This window comes from Syzygium oleosum, unplaced genomic scaffold (assembly GCF_021117445.2).
Source record: "Syzygium oleosum isolate NSW1041296 unplaced genomic scaffold, Sole_v2.1 Sole_v2.03, whole genome shotgun sequence".
NCBI lineage: Eukaryota > Viridiplantae > Streptophyta > Magnoliopsida > Myrtales > Myrtaceae > Syzygium > Syzygium oleosum.
This window is the reverse complement of record NW_026607487.1, coordinates 9,913,040-9,937,256: the sequence shown is the minus strand read 5'-3', so window position 1 is coordinate 9,937,256 and position 24,217 is coordinate 9,913,040. Positions and strand designations below refer to the sequence as shown.

The window sequence follows — 24,217 nt, the reverse complement described above, 5'->3', positions numbered from 1 at the left end:
AATTGGTCCCAGAATCAGTTTTGGAACAGAATCAGGAAGCAAAAAAAAGTAGATTCTTGATTCTGAAACAATTTTTCCTAAACTGATTCTTCTTTCTTTTTTATTTATTCTTTATCTTCTTCCCGGCCCACTGCCGGCTCGCCGGCGGCGACCGGCTAGGGCCAGCGATGGTGGCCCTCGCCGCCACCGGTGACGGCGAGGTCGGCCTTGCCCAGATCTGGCGAGGCCGACCTGGCTATCGCCACCCCCAGCGATGGTGAGGTCGGTCTCGCCAGATCTAGGCGAGGTCGAGCCTCGCTCGGCCAAGGCGAGGCCGACCTCGCCGTCGCGGGGGGGTGGCGACGGCCAGGTCGGCCTCGCCATGGCCGGGCGAGGCTCGACCTTGCTTGTGATTTGGCAAGGTCCACCTCGCCGTCGCGGGGTGTGGAGACGACGAGGTCAGCCTCGCCAGACTTGGGCAAGGTCGAGCCTCGCTCGGCCATGGCGAGGCCGACCTCGCTGTCGCGGGGGGTGGCAACGGCGAGGTCGGCCTTGCCTTGGCCGGGCGAGGCTCGACCTCGCCATGATCTGGGAAGGCCGACCTTGCTGTCGCCGGGGGTGGCGACGGCAAGGTCGGCCTCGCCTTGGCCGGGCGAGGATCGACCTCGCCGTGATCTGGCAAGGCCGACCTCGCTGTCGCCGGGGGTGACGACCATTAGGCTGCACATGGCAACCATTTTGTGCCCGGGAACAGATTCTGCTCAGAAATGATTCTTTTTTATTCCGTGCCCGAGAACAATTTCTAAGCATTTGAAGGCGTTTGGTAACTGTCCAAAATTTCGATTCTTAGAATAGAAAAAGAACATAAATGCATTTGGTAACTATACAAAATTTCTTTTTATTAATAATATTTTGATAATATTTTGAATTTTTTAATATTTCTTTCTTTTTTTTCCGGCCCTTGCCACCGACCTCACTAGTCGCGACGGCGAGGTCGAGCCTCGCCCAGCCATGGTGAGGCTGACCTCGCCATCGCGGCTGAGAGCCGCGCTCGCCCAATCGGTGAGGGGGACCCTCGCCGGCTCTAGCCTATGGTCGGTGGTCGGCAACGGCGGCTGGCGGTTGGAGGCTGGCGACTGGCCGGAGGCAGGCAGCGGCAAGCCGGAAAGAAAAGGAACAACAAACCAAGAAAAAAGAAGAAAAAATAAGAAAACCAAGAAGAATCAGAAATGAAAAAATTATTATAGAATCAAGAAGCTACTTTTTTTTGTTTCTTGATTCTGTTTCAAAACTGATTCTAGGAATAATTTTTTGCAAAATTGTGCCCAGGCACAAAAAATTTAACAAATACATTTCTCTTCCCAAACTGATTATGGAAACAAAAGAACAGAAATTTTCACTGTTTGGCAAGTTATCAAATGGGCCCTTATAGACTTTTCGAGGGGAGTTGCAATATTTAGTCATCCAATGTTAACATAGATCTTCAAGACATGTCATCATGCTTTAGAAATCTTCAAAGGGATCATTGCATGTTTGAGAGAATTATACCCTTACGATCACTATCGATCTTTCACAAAATATGGCATTTATCTATGTGCCGCCTGTCATGCCGTGTTAAATTTTACCTGTTTTTTCATGGAAGTTTAACTGGGTGAACGTCTGAATAAAAATCCGGAAATTTTTCTAATACCAATCCAATTAAAATTGATTGGAAAGACCAATGGTCAAGCAAGTATTTTACGCCAGAGATGATTCCCTTTTTCATCTTTCAAGAGCTTTTCTAGTTACCAAGTCATTCTTGATAATTCCAAACCAGCAGCAGGCGAGATGATTCCAGTGCAATCGCCTTTGAACACCAACTGATATTCTCAGAGTTCCCCCCTGTACAAAAGCTCAAGTGCTCCAATGAGGTCGCATGATGAAGAGATCTCGCTTTGAAGGTAGACAGATCAGTGCTCGAGTCGATGATGTAATAGTCTCGTTGCTTCTGATATTACTGATCATGAATGACTAGGATTATCTCAAAGCAGATCGATCCTCGCCGCAATTTCCCTCCAACACATTTTGTAAGAAAGACATCCGCGATACTCATTACAGCCTTCAGGGCATAATTCCTTTCCAATCTAACGCAGTAAAACTACCATAAGTGATTCACTAGTCTCCAGTTATGCCTTTGTAAAAAAATTGCATCACTATGCTAAAAAAAAAAAACTAGCAAAACGGCAAAACACCACCCATGGATCGTATGCGGGTGAGCCACTTACAATTATCGGGCAACATACAGTGAGCTCGATATGCAAAAAGACTGCTGAAAATGCCTCCATATTGAAAAATTAAAGAGAGCTCGAATATTCTCCGCAGCTGGAGATATAACATTAGCAGTATCATCTGCCATCATTAATACATTCTTTCATTCAAAAATTGCTCCGAGATTGCAAAACCAATCTCCTACAAAAAGAAGGTAACTAGAAAGATAGATGACGAGGCAATTACTTCACAGTCAAGATTTTAATTACTGAGGCAGTTCCGATACGATGCAGAGCCACAACAGAGTCTCCATTTTTGCAGAGTCCATTGGATTTGCCATACTCGAGTGCAAACTCTAGAGCTTCTTCTGTCGTCTCTTCATTGGAAGCCCGAGCAGATGCTGCACATAAAAGCGGAACTAATCCACGGAAAATAAGACTATGCCTGGCTGGACCTTCATCACTGCATGCCCACTCAAAGTTGTCCGTCTTAATCTCCGGGACAACCACGGACAGGATTGGCATGCCTGGCCTGTACTTGGCCACCATCTTGGCAGTACTTCCGCCTCTTGTCAGGACCAGTATCAGAGCTGCCTTTGCAGAGTTTGCAGTTCTAACAGCAGAAGAAGCAAGACTCTCTAATGGGCTCATGGGCACAGGTGAGTGTTTCATTATCCTCTTAAAGACATCTCCATAATCAAGTGTGCTTTCTGCTTCCACGCATATTCTGGCCATGGTTCGAACTGTGAGCTCTGGATAAGCTCCAGCAGCAGTTTCACCACTTAGCATCACGCAGTCAGTACCGTCGAGAACAGCATTAGCTACATCGGTAGCTTCGGCCCTTGTTGGACGAGGGGACTTGATCATTGACTCCAACATTTGTGTTGCAGTAACCACCGGTTTTCCTTGGATGTTGCACTTGTAGATCATCGCCTTCTGTGCAAGAAAGATCTTTTCAATAGGAATTTCCATTCCGAGGTCACCTCGTGCCACCATAAATGCATCCGTGTTGGCAAGTATTTCGTCAAAATTTGCCACCCCTTCTTGATTTTCAACCTGAGAAGCGTAAAAACTGGAAAATTATTTCGTCAAAATAATCCAGGAAGAACAGGAAAGAATTACCTTAAAAAGCGAACATCTTGCAACTTGTTCAATAATACACTAATAATGAGAAATAACCAAACTGCAATCAAATGTCATCTGAACAATCCATCCTAACATTCATTGACATCTGATTTAAAAAAATATAGATTTTTAGGCACTTTGACCTATTCCTCCAACTCATGGTAAGCAGCAAGGGAACCCAAGTGAAATACGCTTAAGCATAAATGTCTCTGGACATATCAACATACCTTTGACATAAGAAGGATGTTCTTGGCATGCTCCCCAAGCAGCTTGCGAACCTCCAGAAGATCTGAACCTTTTCGAACAAATGAAAGAGCAATCATATCGATTTTGTTGGGTACTCCCCACTCTAATATATCTTCCTTGTCTTTATCTGTCAAGGTTGGAAGGTCCACTATGACACCAGGAAGATTGACATTCTTCCTCTCACCAAGAACTGCAGTATTCTCACAGCGGCAGTGAACCAATCCAGCTTCTTTGTCACAAGATAATACTGCGAAGGTGATTGTTCCATCAGCACAGAGTATCACACTTCCTGGCTTCACATCCTCAGCCAACTTCTTGTAGCTCATGCATATCATGGTCTCATCGCCCTTTATGCTGTAGTCTGTAGATATGGTAATCTCCTGGCCCTGTTTTAGCTGGATGGGTTTACCATCCTTCAAAAAACCAGTTCGAATTTCGGGACCCTGTTGCATGTAAATTTTAAGGATCAGGAATCCTATTAACTTTCTGCATTATTTTATGAGAGATTCATCTCAAGATTGCCCGTATGATGAATAAACGAACTAGATTTAAAACAAGGCCTCTCATGGATATGCTAATTGCACTAGAATAATGCTGAAAGGGCATCCGGTTATCATTCCATTCTTGGCTCAGGTTCTGCACTTGCCGATATCCTACTACAGAAAGATGCTTTTAACTGTAGAACGGCATTTTAGGAAAAGTTTTAATTCTTTTTACTAATTTAGACAACAGCCTAGTGGTTCCATAGGAATTGCTTTGAGAAAAATTTGATTTCAGGCAGAATTTCAATTTTGATTGTTGACTTAAATGTCTTTGAATCAATGTATTCTAGAAGATAATATCAAACTAATCAAAGCTGTGCCGTTAGACAATATTAATGCTCGATGCGACTATTCCCGTTGATCCCCCACAAAAACAGATAAAATCCCTTAATAGAATCAATAACAAACCAAATCACACGGAGGATCATTTCCTCCCTAAATTAGTCAAGTGAATTAATTCAACTAAGCTCATTCGGAAAATCCACTGACTACAAGGCTCGACTTGAGAATTACAAAAATCAGCGCACCAACAGCAAAAGAAAAATGCAGAAGCATATGCAGGCCGCCCGCAATGTATCCGACAACCGCCTTGTCAATATGACTGTACAGATCTACAACTTTGTGACTAGCTGATGCAGGAATTTGCTCTCAGACATTGTTCATCAAAAGATCTCTTCCTTTCGAACATCATTGGCGAGCCCCAACTCTTACGACATAAAACAGCCGACCCACCATACTACTTTCCATATTTCTCCCAAACCCACGGAGGCATCAAGACTTAGTTTCTAAACACCATCCAATAGTGGCATCTACACCATCCTCGCTCTAATTTTCCACGCATAGCCCAAGAATTTCATGTTAAGCACGTCGTTTTCTCTGATTTTTTCCCCTTTTTTCTTTACCTTCTAGTGGCATGCCAATTTTTCCACACTAGCACGCAATGGAAACAAAACAAACATACAGATACCTGAGCCAAAAACAAACAAACACACACATACTGGCGCGGGGGGCCACTCCGGACAAAGACAAAACCCGTCCAAATCTGAGGTTACAGGTAACCCAAGTCAGCAGAGATACTCGACAGATAGAAGGCCAGGCCAAAAGACAAAAATCGTAGCATCCACCCAGAAATCGGGACCAGATAAGGAAACAAACAATAAACCCACATCCAAACAAAAAGCACCGCAGCATATCCGAAAGCCGAAATTCCCCAAACAAGACAACACTCGCAGATCAACGCGCACGGCAGATCATTCGAACCAATGATCAAAATCGGAAATGACAATGTCACGCCGTATTGGCAGCCATTGGCTGACATCATTCCCTGTCATTTTGACGAAAGAGAAACTCCGCTTTCGATCGATCCGATGACAAAGTCAGCCTCGGCGATATGCCCAAGCCAGTCGCCGGAGATTCTTCTCTCTCTCTCTCTCCCTTTTTTTTTTTTCTTTTTTCTCGTGATCTTTATTGATTCACGTCGTGATATATCTACGGCGAGGAGCGCACCTTGGTGTCGAGCATGACGGCGCAGAGGATGCCGGTGTTCTCCATGCCCTGGCGGAGGTTGTCGAGCGTCTCCTGGTGGTAGGTGTGGGACCCGTGGGAGAAGTTGAAGCGAGCGACGTTCATGCCCGCCCTCAGCAGCTTCTCGATCATGGGCACGGACCTGGACGCCGGCCCGAGGGTGCACACGATCTTCGTCTTCGGCCTCCTCTCGACCCCCATCGCCGCCGCCGCCGCCGACGACGCGCCGTCCATCCTCAAACTCCGGTCGGCACCTCCGGCGGATCGAACGTTGCACAGAGAGGGGGAGGTACAGAGAAGATCGCGGGAACAAGAACGGGGGTAGATGGGAAAGGCTGGAAGTTTGACGTGCAGAGCGAGTGAGCGAGGGAGGAGGAAGTTGTAGGGTTGTTCTTGTTTTTTTTTTTGGGTCGATCTGTCGTTTAAGGTAATGAACGAGGAGGGGGTCGTATAAATAGGTAACGACTAAAACGAACCGCGAAAACAAGGCAAAGGAGACGGCGTGCGGAGGGGGTGGCACATGTGCATGCCGCATCGAATTAAGATGCTTCCTACGGCGCACCCCGGCTGGTCGTTTCAAGGGCAGCTTTTGCCTATTTTTTCGGTTGTTTCGAAAAAATCTGAGTGTCGTTTTTTTATATGTCGTACTTTTTTTGGTTTAAATTATGATGACGAGTGCTGTTCTCGAGACATTTGTTAAGGTACTAATAAGAAAATTTTGCTATTTCGATCACATGAGACGCGCTCTTCAACGAAGACACGTAAAGAGGACGACGTCTAAAAGGGGTTCATAGTTAGAACAAAACTTTAAGCGCTCGGCTCGCATGGTTTTCTAACCCTGCGGATGTGCTCGAATAATTCCATGGACACCATGTTTGCCAAAGAAGCTTCCTGAGTGGTATTTTTAGGGGTTTCTTCGTCGTTCTCTCTTTGGGGACATCACTTGCTTGGAGTGGTTGGAACGAGTGCATCGTACGCATGGAATCGTTTTCCAGGTTGTCTTTCTATGGTGGCCGTTCAGCAAGGGCCGCGTTTTATCAACCAATGAGCTTGACTCTGCTGTTCCAATTTGCGTAAAAGGAATATCCTCAGTACATGCTTAACGATAAGAAATTGCCCCTCTCGAACAAAGGACCGTTTTGCTTATCTATAGGCTTGGAATGCTTTACTTCTTTTTTTCTCATTGGGCTAAGCTAGAGGGATCCAACAAAACTATGGGAAGCAGGATTGGAGGAAATCAAGCAAAGCACAGCATTTCAAGGCTCAAAGCACAAGAATGGTTTGCGAGCTCCACATCCCCATTAATCGTACACATATTGTCGTCCATTTCCAAGACCCGAGAATCGGTTCTTCGGTGTAGCTGCAATATGCAAGCAAAGGATGCAGCAGAGAGCCATTTCACGCGAAAATGGGTCTGTACGGTCGTCCGTCCGTTCGAGGGTCTGGTTCCCATTCAAGAACCTTGAGAATTTTTTTTAACCAACAGAAAGAGGAAACCTTTGCAAAGCATAACGGTTTAAAATCGAAATCAGAACTACATCAGAGCGCAACACAAACCCACATTCGCATCAGCAATGGCATGAACCTGGGTTATAGGGGCTGCGGTTTTGGCTCTATATGCTTAACAGTAGAACAACTAAGCCTCTTCAAAACAACATGATCGACCAGTCAAGTTGGTGAGCTGATGATCATAGAGATCAATCCAGTTCCCCCAGTTAAAGTTCATCATGAGGCCGCGGTTTTTTGTTCTCCATCAGTTCCAACTTGTGTTGTAGCTCCTGTCATATTTCACAATAAAAGATTATTGCCATAAAACTGACAGAAGCCATAACAGGAGAAATTATGAGGTGCGACCGGACGCATACCGTTAGTTTATCTTCTAAACAGAGAGCAGGAGTAGATAGTAATGCTACATATCTGCATGCATATTAAAGCGTCAGAGAGAGAGATATTCTTACTAGCAGCGACTTGGTTCGTCTACATCAGTAACCTCGGAGAGAGAGAGAGAGAGAGAGAGAGAGAAAGAGAGAGAGATTCTTACTCGCAGCGACTTGGTTCATCTACATCAGTAACCTCATTTTTCAACCCACATCTTAGTCGCACCTGCAAGCAAAAGGCTCCATGTATCAGAATCCAAATGCAAAGGAACTTTTTTTCTGTATGAAATGCACTTGGCCCCACTAGTCCCTCCTAATACAGGGATAACTTACACTTAATTTTGACAGAATTAATCTAGGTTGTCTGAGAAACAACTTATTTGGTAACGAGCACCAGCTACTCAGATTGCAATTTCAACTTTACCACATAATCTATGGGAATCTAATGGAGCTGTTCAAGCCATGATGTCAATGATTTCAGACTCGTTGTCCTAATGTACCGAAAGCATTTGCAAAAGTACAATGAGGCAAATGCTCCAGGTGCTAATTCAATAAGAGGTCAGATAGACCGCAGAGAACAAACTGTAGCTATAGAATCATGGACTCTTCGGAGGAGTGCAAATCAGAACCTTTAAACTTCTATCAGGACCACTCCAGCATCCGTCGCCATTTGAGAAAATCATGACCCGATACGCATCACCAAATTTGTCCCAGTGCCTACATGCAAACAAGGATCCAAAGTGTACTGTAACTGATATAAGCAAGTTTGGTGGAATGGACGTCAATTTTCTAAAATGGAAGTCACATAAACAGAGTAAAATAATCAACATGGCCAGAAATTTTTAGATTTCAGGAGCTTTAAAAAATGCATCCCTTGATTATTAACAAAAGAAAGATGTCACCAGGGATCAAAACTACAAAGTATAATCCATGCTTCACAATTTTGTGATCATTAAATTCATACCCCAGCCGAATCGTGGAGTGACCCTCCTCCTGTGAAGCTTGTTTATAGGGGCAGACTTTGTAAACATACCTGAAACGAAAGGCCAATGACATGAGCAATATATTTGTACTGAATCACAACAAATTCAAGGGGAAACAATGTCAAGGCAAATGGCTAAAAGAAAAGGAAAATAATCCTTACTTATTTTGTTTGCTCTCAAAACAACGTCCATAGAATGAATAGAACTCCTTATCTTGCCCTGCAACAATATCATCAAGTTCATTTATGAGAGACCAGTCGATGGGGAGTTTCTCCTGCTGAGGAAAAAACAACTGCATCATACTCACCAAAATCATATTGCAGCTTATCTGATAACTTTGATATTCTCGATTCTATTTTAGACAACATGGCACTGGATTCATCATACTCCTTGCGTACACGAGCAGCCTCTATAAAATAGCAAGGATGGCAATTTAAGAACGCTTATCAATTTTTAAGTCTGCTATGGGACATTAAGCTTCAAAGTTACCAGATTTGTCCACTGGAGTCTGGAAAAGATTGACAGCCTGGAGAACGTTTCGAACTGTTTGCTGTATCTTCTCCAACCAAGAAGGACTAGTCTGAATGGTTGTATCTGAAATTTTCAAGGATTTGTTAACCGGTATAACTTGGAGAACAAAATAAGAGTCACCATTAGCTTGCCAGAGGCAAACCTGACAAGTCTAATTCATCATCTGATCGATACTCATGGGACGAACTAGTGTCATAATGATCTTCCACAGGCACATCCTCATCTACATCATCTTCTACATCCTCCTCCTCATATCTTTGGTCATCATCATCAGCTTCAGAAGCATATCCGTCATCTTCTTCATCATGTCCATCGTTTGACATTTCTTCAGGGTTTTCTCCTTCACTATCTTCCGAAAAATCGTCTTTACCTTCCTTCTCCATCTTCTCTCCCGTCCAACGAGAAGCAACAAGCCGGCCCAACTCTTCCTTTGAAAGTGTTTCGGTATGCTCAGATAAATCATTATTCTGCAGCCATGTGGAGAAAATGATGTTTTCCATTAAATACATGGGAAACAAAAAATGCAAAAAACAGCACCAAGCAGAAGAAGAACACTGAGAACTTAATTCATTTCAATACAGAGCTTGAGAATATTAAGTACACTCCTGGTTCAGCAGCCCACGAAGACTTTGCATATAGGAAAGTATTTGCTAAAAAGATAGCACATAATATAGAAAAAGTTTCGATAAACAAAACCTTACTTTCCAGCATACACATATAATTATACGTCCACGGAATCCACATTAAAACTTGAGCGAGGTCACAAAGATATATTATTTCTTCATACCACAGTATGTCTAATTGTCTATGCAGCACAATGCTGCAAAAGGACGATTGCCAGAACCTCCAATCAATCAACAATGATTGAACAATGGACAACATAAAACTTGGGATATATTACAGAAAAATCCGATGCATGCTATTTCTTATTAACAGCAACAAAGAAAGGCTTGGTTTCAGCAAGGCAAGCAAAAGTATTTTGCTCACTTTATAAAGAAGAGAAAGTAGATTGCATATGAATATATATATATATATATATATATAGAGAGAGAGAGAGAGAGAGAGAGAGAGAGACACACACACACACACACACACACACACAATGTATGACAAACATGGCATAAGAACTTTGTACTTAAGCATGCTTCACCAATTCATACACACCATGTTCAAACAGTCATCAAAATAGCAAATGTGAGCAGAGTAGGGAAGGGTTCTTATTCTGGAACATGTTTCTGTCATGATTATGAGCATTTGTGTGTTATGAGAAATCATAAGGCAAAGCAAATAATCTCAAATACATACATTTTTTTTCCAATAGAATGATGAAAATGCATACATATTCACGATACATGCATTCATAGCCACATCCAGTAGAACTTAATGACAGAAGGATGTTCCTCTAAACTTCCAGTCAGTGCAACCAAAGACTAAAGAAACATACACTTGCTGTCACTTGTTCAGCGTGCAACTCATCTTCAGCTGCAATTTCAGACTCTTTTTGGCTTACTTGGGAAACAGATTCATCTATGCCTTCCACTACGTGCTGTATAAAACAGACAAAGAACCAAAGTGACGAAACGCTAAACTCATTGGATATTCTCTCGCTGGAAGTATTCATTTACCTGGCCCACACCATTAGCCTGTTGTCCCTGGCTTACTGCATTATCGTCATTTTCAACGTCTTCCAAAGTTTCAAAGTCCTCCTCCACATTCTATAGAATGAATGGATGTCAAAAATAGTAAAACTTAATGTAAGAGAAGACAATCACGGTTAGCAAAACAAGCCACCGAAAATTTTTTAAAAAATGCAATGCACAGAGCTCGTTCATAAGTGGTACGTGCATGGTACTAGCAATGATCTAGAATCAAATCTACATGCATCACTAGAATATAAGGTAACTCCGGTCTAGACTGGACAATGCACTCACGGTGGTGGTAAATATATATCTTGGACAAAGCAATGCACTTCGAGATGAAAGTAGCAAGAAAGTCGTAATTGCAATTTCTTAGTGGGACAATTTGCGAGCGCACCGCACAATCACAAGGAATATCATTTGAAGAAAGTCAATACTTTTGCCCTTCTCCATTGAAAAAGGCAATCTTCATTCATCTGTGTAAACCTTGCAAACTTGTCTGGGTTTATCAATAGTATCCTCACTCATCTTTCAAGCTTTGATATGCTTAAATGATGCTTGATTACATATTCAGCCAATGCAAAAGAATAAAACAAATTCAACAGTGAAAGAAGCTATTCCAGTGAAAAGGCCAAAACATCTCTACAACATTTACATTTCCGATGCAAGAAATTTTAGTACCCGAAACATAGATATCACAACAACAAAAGATCAAGTCTTTTCCCACGGAGATGTCACAATCAAGAAATGACAAGTATCAAATATAGTCTACCAAACATCCAAAATATAATTTGCAAAACGATTATGATGAACATCATTTGACCTGATTAGAAGGTGAATCCTCTACTAGCCCAATTTTCTCATGGTCCATGCTATCTACGCCTCTGTCCTCAATTTCAGTTTTTATATCCCCTTCCTTTTTCTCCCGTTTAGCTTCCTCCTCTGTATTTATTTTCTCCTCAGCTTCTTTCTTTTCCTTCTCTTCTTTTTCTTTCTGCAAGCGTTCTTGCTCCTCTGCCTTCTCTATTTGTTCTTTACGCTCTGCATGCGTAATGAACATAACGAACACGAATTTTATATATTTTAGTAAGTTCACGCAATTACTCCCAAATCACGTATTTGAATTTCGTTGAACAGCAGAGATAAGTGAAAACAGATGAAAAAGTAGAAGCCTCATATGCATTAGTGTTATTTAGGATGCAATCATATTTCTTGTGGATAGCAAATTAGATTTGAACTCTGATTGATGCAGGCATCAGAACAGAACATCGAATGGAATTTTATGAATGCGGGCTTGATCTAAAAATAAGTCGTCCAAGGAACATTTTATTAACCCTTGGTCCCAAATGAATATACCGGCAGAAAGTATAAAGAAACGAATGCATACGCCATAAAAGGAGAAGAGTAAAGGATGATGACAAGTTCACTTCACACCTTTAAGCTGTTGTACAAGCCCTTTCAGCATTTTCTCCTCATTTTTAAGCCTCGTCAGCTCTGCCTCATCCTTTGCAAAAGCCAACTTTGCTTGTTCAACTTCCTGTTTACGTAGGGTGACGCCCTCTTTGAATGTTGCAATCTTGCTCCTCAACTTATCCCTAGCAACTTTCCCTACTTCCCAACATGTATTTGAGCAATTTACTTTGCCATCATACTCGTCGCTCCCATCGCAACAGTCTGCATAACATGGCAGGTTCAACTTTCAAAAGGAGAGCGTTTTTCTTTAACCAATTCAAAGTTCAATAAAAAAACAACAGAATCAACCAAATATTACTTTTATATGCCAGTAGACCGCAAAATTAGATGAGGATCATTTTTATTGTACTTTGAGGCAAGTCGGAACAATTATATTACAACATAAAGTCTGACTTGAAGAAGGCATGCTTATTTAGTCAAAGATGAAATGGCAGAGAGAAATTATGGAATAGAGAAGAATTTCACCCGACTACTTACCACAAATACCATCATTCACTCTCGAAGAATAAACTAACACGGGAGTATGTCCTGCATTTCTGCAGTAAAATTTTGCACCTGGGCATGCTGATGTTCCTGAAATCCACAAGGCAATAGAACATGGAAACCATGACAGTTCTCGGGCATTAGAAAGCATGCCGGTTCAATAACTTGAGCAAAAAGGAGAAGGAAGGAAGAAGTAATTGGACCATTGCATAGCTTCATTGGTGATCAATAGATCATGGAAACGGTGCCGAGTTCTCGGACATCATATGTTCTCTAACGCATTACCGATTAGTTGTAGGTTAGGTTAGGTTTTACCATTAACATACATAGAAAGAAGACCAATCCCTGGTTCGACTACGCAAATGTAGAAACAGGTATCACGAGCCAAATTGCCAAGAAGTAAGGAAATTTACAAAAGAAACGAGAGAGAGAGAGAGAGAGAGAGAGAGAGAAACACCAGCGGAAACAAACCTGGCTCGTCGGTTCCGTCGGGGCAATCGCAGAAGTCGTCGTTGAGCTGAGCTCTAGCGAACTTCTTCGATCCGTCCTTGCACTTGATCACATCCGACGACTTGTAGTACTTCAAATCTGGAAAAAAAAAATGAAGAAGAAGAAGAAACCAGATCGAGCTCACCGATTCATCAAACCCCGCGCTACAAAGTGGGACGAGCCGTTGGGCCCAAAAAAGTCGACGATCGAAAGAAAGAGGGATCCACGGACCTTCGGGAGCAATCCCGACGAACGGATCTCCGGGGAGAGCGGGGGAAGCTGATCCGGCGACGGAGAGAACGCAGAGCGACAGCAATGCGAGGAGGGTCCGAGTTCCGGCGGCTTTCATGTTCTTCCGAAAGCAATTCTCCGTAGACGGCGGCGGCGGCGGCGGTTATTGGTCCAACCGAATCGATTGAGAGTTGACGATGGCGGCAAGCGGAGGAACGGCGCCGGGGAGACGGTGGGTCTGCAAGTGCGCTCTCTGATGCACACAAGCGCGAGGAGAGAGAGAGAGAATCTGCAAGCAGCGCTTGCTCTATCGGACGACGTCGTTTTTAAGGGGACGGATGGGGGATGAGGCCGCGTACGGACTTTTCTGCCGGGGGAGCGACGTCGTTTTTTGCTGATATTTGTTCTATCCTTTTTGGCTCGGAAAGAAGACGAAGAAAATATATAACAGGAGCGGCTCCAGATACAGTAGATAGAGCTTCCTTGCTTCTCCTGTGACCGAGGCCTGCAAGCTGACGTCACCGGAAAAATGGAGGGAACCTCCATCCTCGGCTGCTCCACTTCCTCCGCGACTCTATGCTCGAGGACCCATCCGCGGGAATCTGGCCACGGCCTCGCCTTGTCCCCGTCTTCGTCTCCGCTTCCCGCGAAGTCGTGGCCTTTCAGCTTGTCCGTCAGCTTGGGCGCTTCAAAAGAACGGCCTTCGGCGGTGCTCTGCTCGCGGGCCTCGCTCCGGACCTCCGTCTTGGCGGTGGAGGAGGCGGTGGAGAGGTAGAGGGGCTCGATGGCGCCAGCGAAAGAAATGCTGCCCAAGATCGATAAGAGTGGCCGGTTCTGCAGCCCCAGAGCCGCCCGTGAGCTCGCTTTGTATGCTCTCTCTCTCTCTCTCTGGGTTTTTTTGTTTTTGTTTTTTCGGGAGAGATTTCTCTGGTTCTTGTTTTATCGTATCCTGTGTTGTGGATAGAATGGAAGAACCAGTTGGGGAATGATTGTTCGTGGTCTTTAACTTTGTTAGAGCTTCAGCGATTCTTCGTTTGGGACTACATGTACTGAACTGCTTGGAACTTAATGGGTTTTGTGAGTGAATGTTGGTGGTGGTGCTGGAGATAGCAGCAACGAAGGAGTTGGCCCTGGTTGTGGTGATTTTGGTTTTGATTGTGATAGGAACACTAGTGTTGGCATTTGGCAAGTCCAATGCCCTGCAACTCGTGATTTGACCAAATATTAAGTCTCAGTTATTCGATTCTAGTATGGAGTTGGATTGCAATTATAGTAGAGCTCATTCTTGCACTGCAAGTCCAAATGAATGATGGAGTTGGAATCAGAGTTATCAAATTGCCAGAATTGGATTCAGGAGATCGGATACTTAATAACTTTCTTTTGTTCGTTTCTTACACAACTTAAACCAAACGTGTGAGACTTGCCGCAGCCATTTTTACATCCATCATTAAAATATAAGTAAACTCAAGGTATTTCGTTGAGTTTACAACTTAGACCCCACTTCTACTCTCTTGCTTTTCTGGAGAGTACAATTGATGACACACACTTCATGATGGTATTTCCTTGAACTCCTGGTACTGGTTCTCATCCACTATCCCTTTCTTTAAGACGCTTGTTGTTCTAGACTAGCAGTTTCTGTTGGATGATGATACTGTTGTATTCTTTGAGCCTAACTATGCTGGTATGCTGGGACAGATCAATTGCATATGCTGCTTGTTTAGAAGGGTCTGACCCCGTTCGGCTTTTTGAGAAGCGAATGAATATGAGAAGAGGTAATGCCCTCTCTTCTCAAGACGATCAATCCGCATGACTGATCTTGTGGTTTGTTAGAACTCTGAGTAAATATACATGGCATTCCAATGTTATTTTCTTTTTGGGATATGTGCACTAAAAGTCCTAAAACTTGTCACAAAAGTGCAATTGAGTCCTAAAATTTTCAAAAAGTGCAAACAAGTCCTAAAACTTGTCACGAAAGTGCACTTGAGTCATAAAACTTTCAAAAAGTGCAAATAAGTCCTAAAACTTGTCTCGAAAGTGCAAACAAGTCCTAAAACTTATCACAAAAGTGCAACAAGTCCTAAAACTTTCAAAAAGTACAATCAATGGAAGGACTTGATTGAACCAATTTGACAAGTTTTAGGACTTGTTTGCACTTTTGTGACAAGTTTTAGGACTTGTTTGCACTTTTTAAAAATTTTAGGACTCAAGTGCACTTTCGTGACAAGTTTTAGGACTTGTTTGCACTTTTTGAAAGTTTTAGAACTTAATTGCACTTTCGTGACAAGTTTTAGGACTTTGAATGCACTTATCCCTTTCTTTTTCCATGTAAGAATATGATCGTCTGACTACTTTCGTGTGCAAACACACATGCAGAGCCTGGTTATGAATTTGACAAGGCATCATTGCTGGAATACAACCACATGAGCTTTGGAGGGCCACCTGTCACAACCGATACAACAGAAGAAGCTGATGAGCTTATGCAGATCGATGAAAAGGAGAGTGCGATTGGTATGAAGAGATTTTTAACTGCTGATTGCTTCTCCCATTCTCCTCGCCCTTCATTGTCCGTCAGTCGAGAGGTGTAAGTTCATGCTGTTTTCTTTGTTCCTGCAGAAGCTGAAGTCTTGTCAGCACCACCAAAGATGGTATACAGCAAATTGATACTGCGGTAAAGTCATCAGCAACTCACAAATTTATGCACGTTGTCATCGTGAATCTTTGTCGCATTTGTAATTACACATGTTATTAAGTTTGCTTTTGCCTCAGTTTTACAAGGAAGCTATTGGTTGCAGTGATGGATCAGTGGGATAGCCATGTGCTTGTCATTGACAAAATTGCGCCTGAAAATTGGAAGGTCGTCTTTTTTATAGCTCCTTGTGTGAAATTTCACATTTTAAATGTTTGCTATAGGTATATCATTCTTAAGAGTGTTGTTGACTTGCTTTGTTGCAGTCCTGCACTTATGATAAAATTATTGCTTGAGATCTAGTGTGTAGCAAATCACCCTGTTAAGCTATACATTGCCATTAGTCTTGGCTTTGTGACTTAGCTTTGCATTCACAACATATGTTTTTGACTTGGATCGGCGTTTGAAGAGGCTTTTCTATGGAGAAGCAGATTTCCATGACCTTTGATCTTGAGTCCTAATAACTCTCCTCTTCCGATTCTAAGTTCATGACACTCTATTATGACATGACATGGAAACATTTCATATTTAACGAGTGGCTGAACATTTTCGGTGGAACATAGATGAGGCAGATGATTGATGCCATGAAGTTTTCAAAATTATTATGTCAAATGGCAGTCTGATTCTCATGTTCTTGATGTGCTCTCATGAGATGCTTAAAGTATTTTCAATTTTTTAGCTTCCGTATGAACTGTGTTTTACTGAAGTTATTAATTCCTTTTCTTTTCTTTGGGTAGGCATATTTCTTTCCATTGGCATATATAGAGTCCTCCTTGAGTTTATGGACTTCTGGTGGATTCCTTTATTTAAATTAGATTGCCCCCCCTCTCTAAAAGAACTTATTAGCAAACTTAGCAATCAACAGTTTGCTGAAAGATAATGGAATGTCCTATGTCTTTACCTCTTATTTTCCATCCTCTGCACCTAAGCAATGTAATAAGCCTTTTAAACCCTTCTACATAGCACGCTTAGAATGTACTAGACCAAATATCATCTGCATGTTTTGTGTCATCTTTACAATCCAGCTTATTCTTGGTTCATCTTAAGTCAGTAGTACGTCCATAATAGCATAATTGCAAACTGTTTAATGGATGTGGCCAAATAATAAATTCGCTTATGGTTTAACATCTTTCACCAGTCTGATGTTGGGGCGCTATACTGATAACTCCGGCCCTACCATTTGACGATATTAACTTCTCTGGATGCCATGTTTAGTTTGTCATGTTATTTCTTACGATGTGAAACATTTGGATAGTGTCTATGTAAGGCCCTAGTAATGTCGGTGCCGCTTCTTTTGTTTATATCTAAAATTCGAATCACCTCCAAGATACAAATGAGTTTCTGCCTTCTGCCAAATCTCAGTGACAGTTGTTTTGCCTGTTTATATGATACAGATTGCCCCTGCAGGCAGCATCTTAGAGCTTTGTATTCTCCATCTCGCGATGTCTGAGATTACGGTTCTTGGAACTCGTCGTCAGATTGTCATCAATGAGGTAAGTTTACTCTCTGTATGTTGGGTTCTACTCTCTGGCTCCCTTGCAGACGACTAATCAGTGGTTCCATTGTGATTTCCGAAGGCTGTGGACCTAGCAAAACGGTTCTGCGATGGAGCGGCACCTCGCATTATAAATGGATGCCTTCGGAGCTTCGTCAAGGATCTCGAAGCAACTCCTTCACCTCTGGTGTCAGAAGTCAAGGAGCAAATCGCCGTCAGTGCATGAGGTCGATATATCTGCGGCGAGGAGCGCACCTTGGTGTCGAGCATGACGGCGCAGAGGATGCCGGTGTTCTCCATGCCCTAGCGGAGGTTGTCGAGCGTCTCCTGGTGGTAGGCGTGGGACCCGTGGGAGAAGTTGAAGCGAGCGACGTTCGTGCCCGCCCTCAGCAGCTTCTCGATCATGGGCACGGACCTGGACGCCGGCCCGAGGGTGCACACGATCTTCGTCTTCGGCCTCCTCTCTATTGAATTTCTTCAATATTTCTTTTATGTATTTCTCCTGCCCTAGCCACAGCTTCCGTTTCTCACGGTCCCTCCTAATCTGCATGCCCAAAATAAAATTTGTAGGCCCCAAGTTTTTCATTTTGAACTTTTTGGCCAGCAAACTCTTCACAGAATTCACCATCTTCACATTATTCCCGATCAACAACATATCATCCACATATAGCGTGAGAATGACAAACTGATCGCCCGTTCTCTTCACATAAACGCAATGGTCAGAATTTGAATGCACAAAATTAAGCTGGAGCATATACGTGTCAAACTTCTGGTACCACATTCTCGGTGACTGCTTCAGCCTATATAAAGACTTTTTCAATTTGCACACCAAATTCTCCTTTCCTCTTACTTCAAAGCCTTCTGGTTGCTTCATATATATCTCCTCCTCCAAGTTCCCATAAAGGAATGCCGTCTTTACATCCATCTGTTCTACCTCAAGATCATATGCAGCTGCTATAGACAGAACAAACCGTATCGAGGTCAACTTCGCCACGGGAGAGAAAATCTCGTCATAGTCAACTCCCTCAATCTGAGAGTACCCCTTGGCTACAAGCCTAGCCTTGTACTTCTCTACAGTCCCATCCGGTTTCAGCTTTCGCTTGAACACCCATTTACACCCAATTGCCTTTGTATCCTTAGGCAATTTACACAAGCTCCATGTTTTATTTTTATCAAGCGACTGCATCTCATCTATCATTGCGAGCTCCCACTGATTCGCATCATCCATAGATCTCGCCTCTTTTACAGAACTAGGATCATCTCCGGTAATGCTCAAAGCATGAAACGTACTTAAAGCACTAAGTGAGTATCGAAGTGGTACCTTTCTTTCCCGCGTCGATCTCCTGAGAGCCGGCATGCTATCTGTATCCAGGTCTTCATCTGAATCTGCATCCTCGACTTCATTAACCGAGTCCCCTTGCTCCGATTCAGAATCAGACTCTTCTAGCGTGCCTTGTGAAACCATCTCCACAGTTTCAGTTTTAGGACTTTCTTCAAGCACTACCACTTTCTTGGGCTCATCACCTTTCTGTGTGCCAACCTGGGGTTGTGATTCACGAAAGACAACATCCCTGCTGTATACAATGGTCTTTGATTCTGGATTCCACAGCTTATAGCCTTTGACCCCTTCCTTGTATCCGACAAATATGTTCTTCTCAGACTTGTTGTCAAGCTTACCCCACTTCTCCTTGGGTACATGAACATATGTGTCACACCCGAACATGCGACAGATTCGGCTTCTTCCCAAACACTACCTCATATGGTGTACGATCCTTCACTGATGAGGTCGGTGACCGGTTTTTCAAATAACTGGCTGTGGCTACAGCTTCTGCCCAAAATTCTGTCCCCAAACCTGCCCAACTCAGCATGCATCTTGCCTTTTCTATGAGTGACCGATTTAATCTTTCGGCTACCCCATTCTGTTGAGGCGTATATGGAGTCGTTTTCTGCCTTGCAATACCATTATCCACACAAAATTGCTCGAACTTATCCGAACATAATTCACCTCCGTTATCTGGATCTTGATTTTCCTACCCAATTGGTTTTCAACCAAAACCTTAAATTCTCTAAATTTCTCGAATACATCTGATTTACTTTTAATAAAATAAATCCAACTATATCTCGAAAAATCATCTATGAACGATACATAGTACCTGGATCCTCCAATAGATGGAGTCGGAGTAGGTCCAAAGACATCGCTGTGAATCAGCTCGAGAACCTCAGTTGCTCTTGTACCAGTGTGTTGGAAGCTAACTCGGTTCTGTTTTCCATGGAGACAGTGTTCACAGAACCCGAAACCCATAGAGCATTTTGGAATTCCTTCTACCATCTGACTTGAAGCTAAGGTAGACAGTCCTTTTTCACCGATATGCCCTAACCTCTGATGCCACAACATGGACATATCATGTCCATCTTCCTTGGCCTCTTCAGAAACGAACCCGCTACCAACAGTCACTGTTTCCCCGAGCAGCTTGTATAATGTCCCGTAACGGACTCCTCGTGCAATCACAATAGAACCTCGAGTCATCTTGCACGAATCCTTATCACAGCTAAAAATAACCCCCGAATCAGCCATCGTACCGACTGATAACAAATTTCTACTCATCAAAGGTATGTGCATCACGTCTGGAATAGTCTTCACCGTGCCATTACTCATCCTCAGCTTCACCCTGCCACGCCCGACAATTTGAACTGCAGTATCATCTCCGAGCATGACATCCCCACCATTATATTGCTCCTATTCACAAAACCAGTGTCTATGAGGCGTCATGTGGTATGAAACACCGGTATCGATCAACCATATATCCTTGTCTGACTGCGCCATACACGCAACAGCCAAATACATATCTCCTGCATCGACCTCCTTTTTACCCGATGATGATTCAGCTTCTTTCTTAAAAACTGGCTTGTTTTTACAGTCCCTCTTCACATGGCCCCACTCTTGACATTTCCAGCACTGTACCCTCCTCTCCCTACTCTTCGATCGCCCACGAGATTTGGATCTGGATCCTCTCGGATTCAGAGTCTTCTCTGCTGGCCTTCCCCTAGCCGCCAATGCCTCTTTACCGGAATTTCCCGATCCCTTTCTTCGTGTCTCCTCCGATAACAAAGCAGAATACACACTTTCATACGATAATTCCTTATCCCCACCACCGATCACCACAATCAGGTTATCCCATGAATCCGGCAGTGAACAGAGCAGTGTTATTGCCTTATCATCATCCTGGAACTTAACACCGATTGATACGAGTTGACTAATCAATGTGTTAAAGTTATACAGATGTGCAGAAAACGAGTCGCCCTCATGCATACGAAGATTATACAGCAAAAAGAGCTTATTAACCAACGACTTACTTTGATACAGCGACTCCAGTTTCTGCCATAGGTCCCTGGCTGTAGGTTCCCCCATCACGTTTGTCAGAATCGAGTCTGCGAGACAAAGCCGAATCAAACCCTTTGCTCTCCGATCAATCCGATTCCAGTCTTCAATCTCCTTTGGATCTGCCGGTTTGGAAGTTGAATCCGTTTCCTTCACCGCTTCCTTGCCTATCACGACACCAGGTTGCGCAGCAACAGGCCTTTCCGTTTCGATTGCCGACCAAAGATCTCGATCACAGAGAAGATCCTCCATCTTCATCTTCCACAGATCAAACCGCGTTCCGTCGAATTTTTCTATCTCAATTCGTGATCCTCCTGACATCTCGAATAAACCCTAATTCCTCGAACAACTCCTGCTCTGATACCAATTGAAGGGACGTATCGAGAACCGAAACAGAACGATCATGCAGAAAATCAGAGAAAAATAGACGATGCACAAATTTACCCAGGTTCACCCTCGATTAGGGCTACGTCCTGCAAAGAGATTTCACTATGTTTTCGGTTTACAGCCACTCAACTATTTACAATGATCAGAAAAACGAGCAATATATATATATGCCCCAAACGGGCCCAAAACCTAAACCTATATGAAATCTCTTAATCTCGCACTATACTGGCCAGCCCAAACCCGTTGAGGTTTAGGGGCGCGCGCTCCGAGCCCCGCCCGCTCACCGGCGAGCGGGCGGCCGTCCAGTCGCCGGGCGGCGGAACCCCGTCGGGGGCGCCGACCACTGAACCCCGCCGTGGCCGACCGGCAGAGGGCACCGTGTCGGGCGCGCCCCCGAACCCCGCATTCCGCACGCATGGGTCACATGTCGTCGGACAACACTCGGTTTCCCTAAGCTCACGTGGGCGTACCCGGTGTGAGAAACAAGGGTCCCCGAAGTATTCGCCAACTCCAACATTCTCCCACTTGGTGGATACTTCGCGCAAATGAGGGCCTTTCCAATATCATTCTTCTTCAATCCAATCGCAGTAGAGCACCATTCAAACTTCGCACCTGTGACGGCTTTAGTAAAGAAGTCAGAACTATTTTCTACCGTGTCGACCTTTACAAGCCGAACCTCTTTCTTCTCTACCTTTTCTCGGATGAAATGATATTGTATATCAATGTGCTTTGTGCGTGAGTGAAATGCAGGATTCTTAGCTAAATAAATAGCCCCTTGATTATCACATCTCACCTCTATGACACCTTGCTCAAAACCGAGCTCCAAGCACAACCGCCGTAACCATACGGCCTCTTTTCCAGCATGAGTAAGAGCCATATACTCAGCCTCAGTAGAAGAAAGCGCAACCACGCTTTGCATCCTGCTCATCCAACTCAATGCAGCACCAAACAATGTGAAAACATATCCGCTAGTGGACCGTCTACTATCAATATCTCCACCCCAATCAGCATCTACATGGCCTACGATATCAAACATGTTTCCATTCCCTGTACCTTCAAAACATAAAGAAAAATTCAAAGTTCCACGAAGATACCTGAAAACTCTTTTGATCGCATTCCAGTGTTCTCTACCTGGGTTAGACATGTATCGACTCAAGACTCCCACTGCTTGGGTTATATCCCGACGCGTGCACACCATAGCATACATCAAGCTACTCACTGCACTCGCATATGGAATTCGGGCCATCTCTTCAACTTCTTCATCCGTTTTTGGACATTGTTCCGCATATAGCTTGGTCCCTAAAGGTATAGGGGTACCAACATGCTTGCAGTCTATCACTCTCGACCCCCATCGCCGCCGCCGCCGACGACGCGCCGTCCATCGCCAAACTCCGGTCGGCACCTCCGGCGGATCGAACGTTGCACAAAGAGGGGGAGGTACAGAGAAGATCGCGGGAACAAGAACGGGGGTAGATGGGAAAGGCTGGAAGTTTGAAGTGCAGAGCGAGTGAGCGAGGGAGGAGGAAGTTGTAGGGTTGTTCTTGTGTTTTTTTTTTGGGTCGCTCTGTCGTTTAAGGTAATGAATGAGGGGGTCGTATAAATAGGTAACGACTAAAACGAACGGCGAAAACAAGGCAAAGGAGACGGCGTGCGGAGGGGGTGGCACATGTGCATGCCGCATCGAATTAAGATGCTTCCTACGGCGCACCCCGGCTGGTCGTTTCAAGGGCAGCTTTTGCCTATTTTTTCGGTTGTTTCGAAAAAATCTGAGTGTTGTTTTTTGATATGTCGTACTTTTTTTGGTTTAAATTATGATGACGAGTGCTGTTCTCGAGACATTTGTTAAGGTACTAATAAGAAAATTTTGCTATTTCGATCATATAAGACGCGCTCTTCAACGAAGACACGTAAAGAGGACGACGTCTAAAAGGGGTTCATAGTTAGAACAAAACTTTAAGCGCTCGGCTCGCATGGTTTTCTAACCCTGCGGATGTGCTCGAATAATTCCATAGACACCATGTTTGCCAAAGAAGCTTCCTGAGTGGTATTTTTAGGGGTTTCTTCGTCGTTCTCTCTTTGGGGACATCACTTGCTTGGAGTGCTTGGAACGAGTGCATCGTACGCATGGAATCGTTTTACAGGTTGTCTTTCTATGGTGGCCGTTCAGCAAGGGCCGCGTTTTATCAACCAATGAGCTTGACTCTGCTGTTCCAATTTGCGTAAAAGGAATATCCTCAGTACATGCTTAACGATAAGAAATTGCCCCTCTCGAACAAAGGACCGTTTTGCTTATCTATGGGCTTGGAATGCTTTACTTCTTTTTTTCTCATTGGGCTAAGCTAGAGGGATCCAACAAAAGTATGGGAAGCAGGATTGGAGGAAATCAAGCAAAGCACAGCATTTCAAAGCTCAAAGCACAAGAATGGCTTGCGAGCTCCACATCCCCATTAATCGTACACATATTGTCGTCCTTTTCCAAGACCCGAGAAATGGTTCTTCGGTGTAGCTGCAATATGCAAGCAAAGGATGCAGCAGAGAGCCATTTCACGCGAAAACGGGACTGTACGGTCGTCCGTCCGTTCGAGGGTCTGGTTCCCATTCAAGAACCTTGAGAATTTTTTTTACCTAACAGAAAGAGGAAACCTTTGCAAAGCATAACAGTTTAAAATCGAAATCAGAACTACATCAGAGCGCAACACATAAACCCACATTCGCATCAGCAATGGCATGAACCTGGGTTGTTTCGACCAACAAGATATAACCTGGGCGGTAATAATTGAACAACCTGGTGGCATGGTCATGGCGACCAACAAGAGATAACCGGGCAATAATAATTGAGCAACCTGGTGGCATGGTCATGGCGTCCTTAAGTGTCTTACCTCTTCTTAAATGGCGAATACATAT

At 43.8% G+C, this 24,217-nt stretch overlaps 3 protein-coding genes across 4 annotated transcripts; 1 reads left to right on the top strand and 2 right to left on the bottom strand.

Annotated features, from left to right (window-relative positions):
- Positions 1-2,285: 2,285 nt before the first annotated feature.
- LOC115689868 (pyruvate kinase, cytosolic isozyme) lies at positions 2,286-22,870 on the bottom strand. 2 transcript variants are annotated; one of them, XM_056309471.1, is made up of 4 exons: positions 22,682-22,870; positions 5,645-5,897; positions 3,578-4,039; positions 2,286-3,281 (listed from the first exon to the last, which is right to left on the bottom strand). In XM_056309471.1, exons 1-4 carry the CDS (start codon positions 22,693-22,695, stop codon positions 2,469-2,471), a joined length of 1,542 nt encoding a protein of 513 aa, XP_056165446.1. In that variant the 5' UTR covers positions 22,696-22,870; the 3' UTR covers positions 2,286-2,468. The 2 variants fall into 2 exon arrangements, with proteins under 2 accessions (XP_056165446.1, XP_030471909.1); XM_030616049.2 differs by lacking the exon at positions 22,682-22,870 and having other exon boundaries at positions 5,645-6,080.
- On the bottom strand, positions 7,115-13,619 carry LOC115689867 (glucosidase 2 subunit beta-like). The gene is made up of 16 exons (XM_030616048.2): positions 13,367-13,619; positions 13,118-13,234; positions 12,641-12,736; positions 12,125-12,364; positions 11,514-11,731; positions 10,679-10,768; positions 10,498-10,599; positions 9,196-9,520; positions 9,012-9,116; positions 8,830-8,931; positions 8,684-8,741; positions 8,504-8,572; positions 8,169-8,256; positions 7,704-7,765; positions 7,528-7,579; positions 7,115-7,440 (listed from the first exon to the last, which is right to left on the bottom strand). Exons 1-16 carry the CDS (start codon positions 13,482-13,484, stop codon positions 7,378-7,380), a joined length of 1,905 nt encoding a protein of 634 aa, XP_030471908.1. The 5' UTR covers positions 13,485-13,619; the 3' UTR covers positions 7,115-7,377.
- Positions 13,831-17,788, top strand: LOC115689870 (uncharacterized). The gene is made up of 7 exons (XM_030616052.2): positions 13,831-14,233; positions 15,062-15,138; positions 15,740-15,874; positions 15,980-16,034; positions 16,133-16,220; positions 17,447-17,545; positions 17,630-17,788. The coding sequence occupies exons 1-7, from the start codon at positions 14,151-14,153 to the stop codon at positions 17,771-17,773; spliced, it is 681 nt and encodes a 226-aa protein (XP_030471912.2). The 5' UTR covers positions 13,831-14,150; the 3' UTR covers positions 17,774-17,788.
- Positions 22,871-24,217: the final 1,347 nt, after the last annotated feature.

Coding starts and splice junctions, on each gene's coding strand:
- LOC115689867 (XM_030616048.2), bottom strand. CDS start 13,484: ATGAAAGCCGCCGGAACTCGGACCCTCCTCGCATTGCTGTCGCTCTGC. Junction 12,737..13,117: donor CGACGGAACCGACGAGCCAG/GTTTGTTTCCGC, acceptor TGTGGATTTCAG/GAACATCAGCATGCCCAGGT. Junction 8,932..9,011: donor GACTCCAGTGGACAAATCTG/GTAACTTTGAAG, acceptor GCTATTTTATAG/AGGCTGCTCGTGTACGCAAG.
- LOC115689870 (XM_030616052.2), top strand. CDS start 14,151: ATGGCGCCAGCGAAAGAAATGCTGCCCAAGATCGATAAGAGTGGCCGG. Junction 15,139..15,739: donor GCGAATGAATATGAGAAGAG/GTAATGCCCTCT, acceptor ACACACATGCAG/AGCCTGGTTATGAATTTGAC. Junction 15,875..15,979: donor TGAAAAGGAGAGTGCGATTG/GTATGAAGAGAT, acceptor TTGTTCCTGCAG/AAGCTGAAGTCTTGTCAGCA.
- LOC115689868 (XM_056309471.1), bottom strand. Junction 4,040..5,644: donor CCGTCATGCTCGACACCAAG/GTGCGCTCCTCG, acceptor TACATGCAACAG/GGTCCCGAAATTCGAACTGG. Junction 3,282..3,577: donor ACATCCTTCTTATGTCAAAG/GTATGTTGATAT, acceptor TACGCTTCTCAG/GTTGAAAATCAAGAAGGGGT.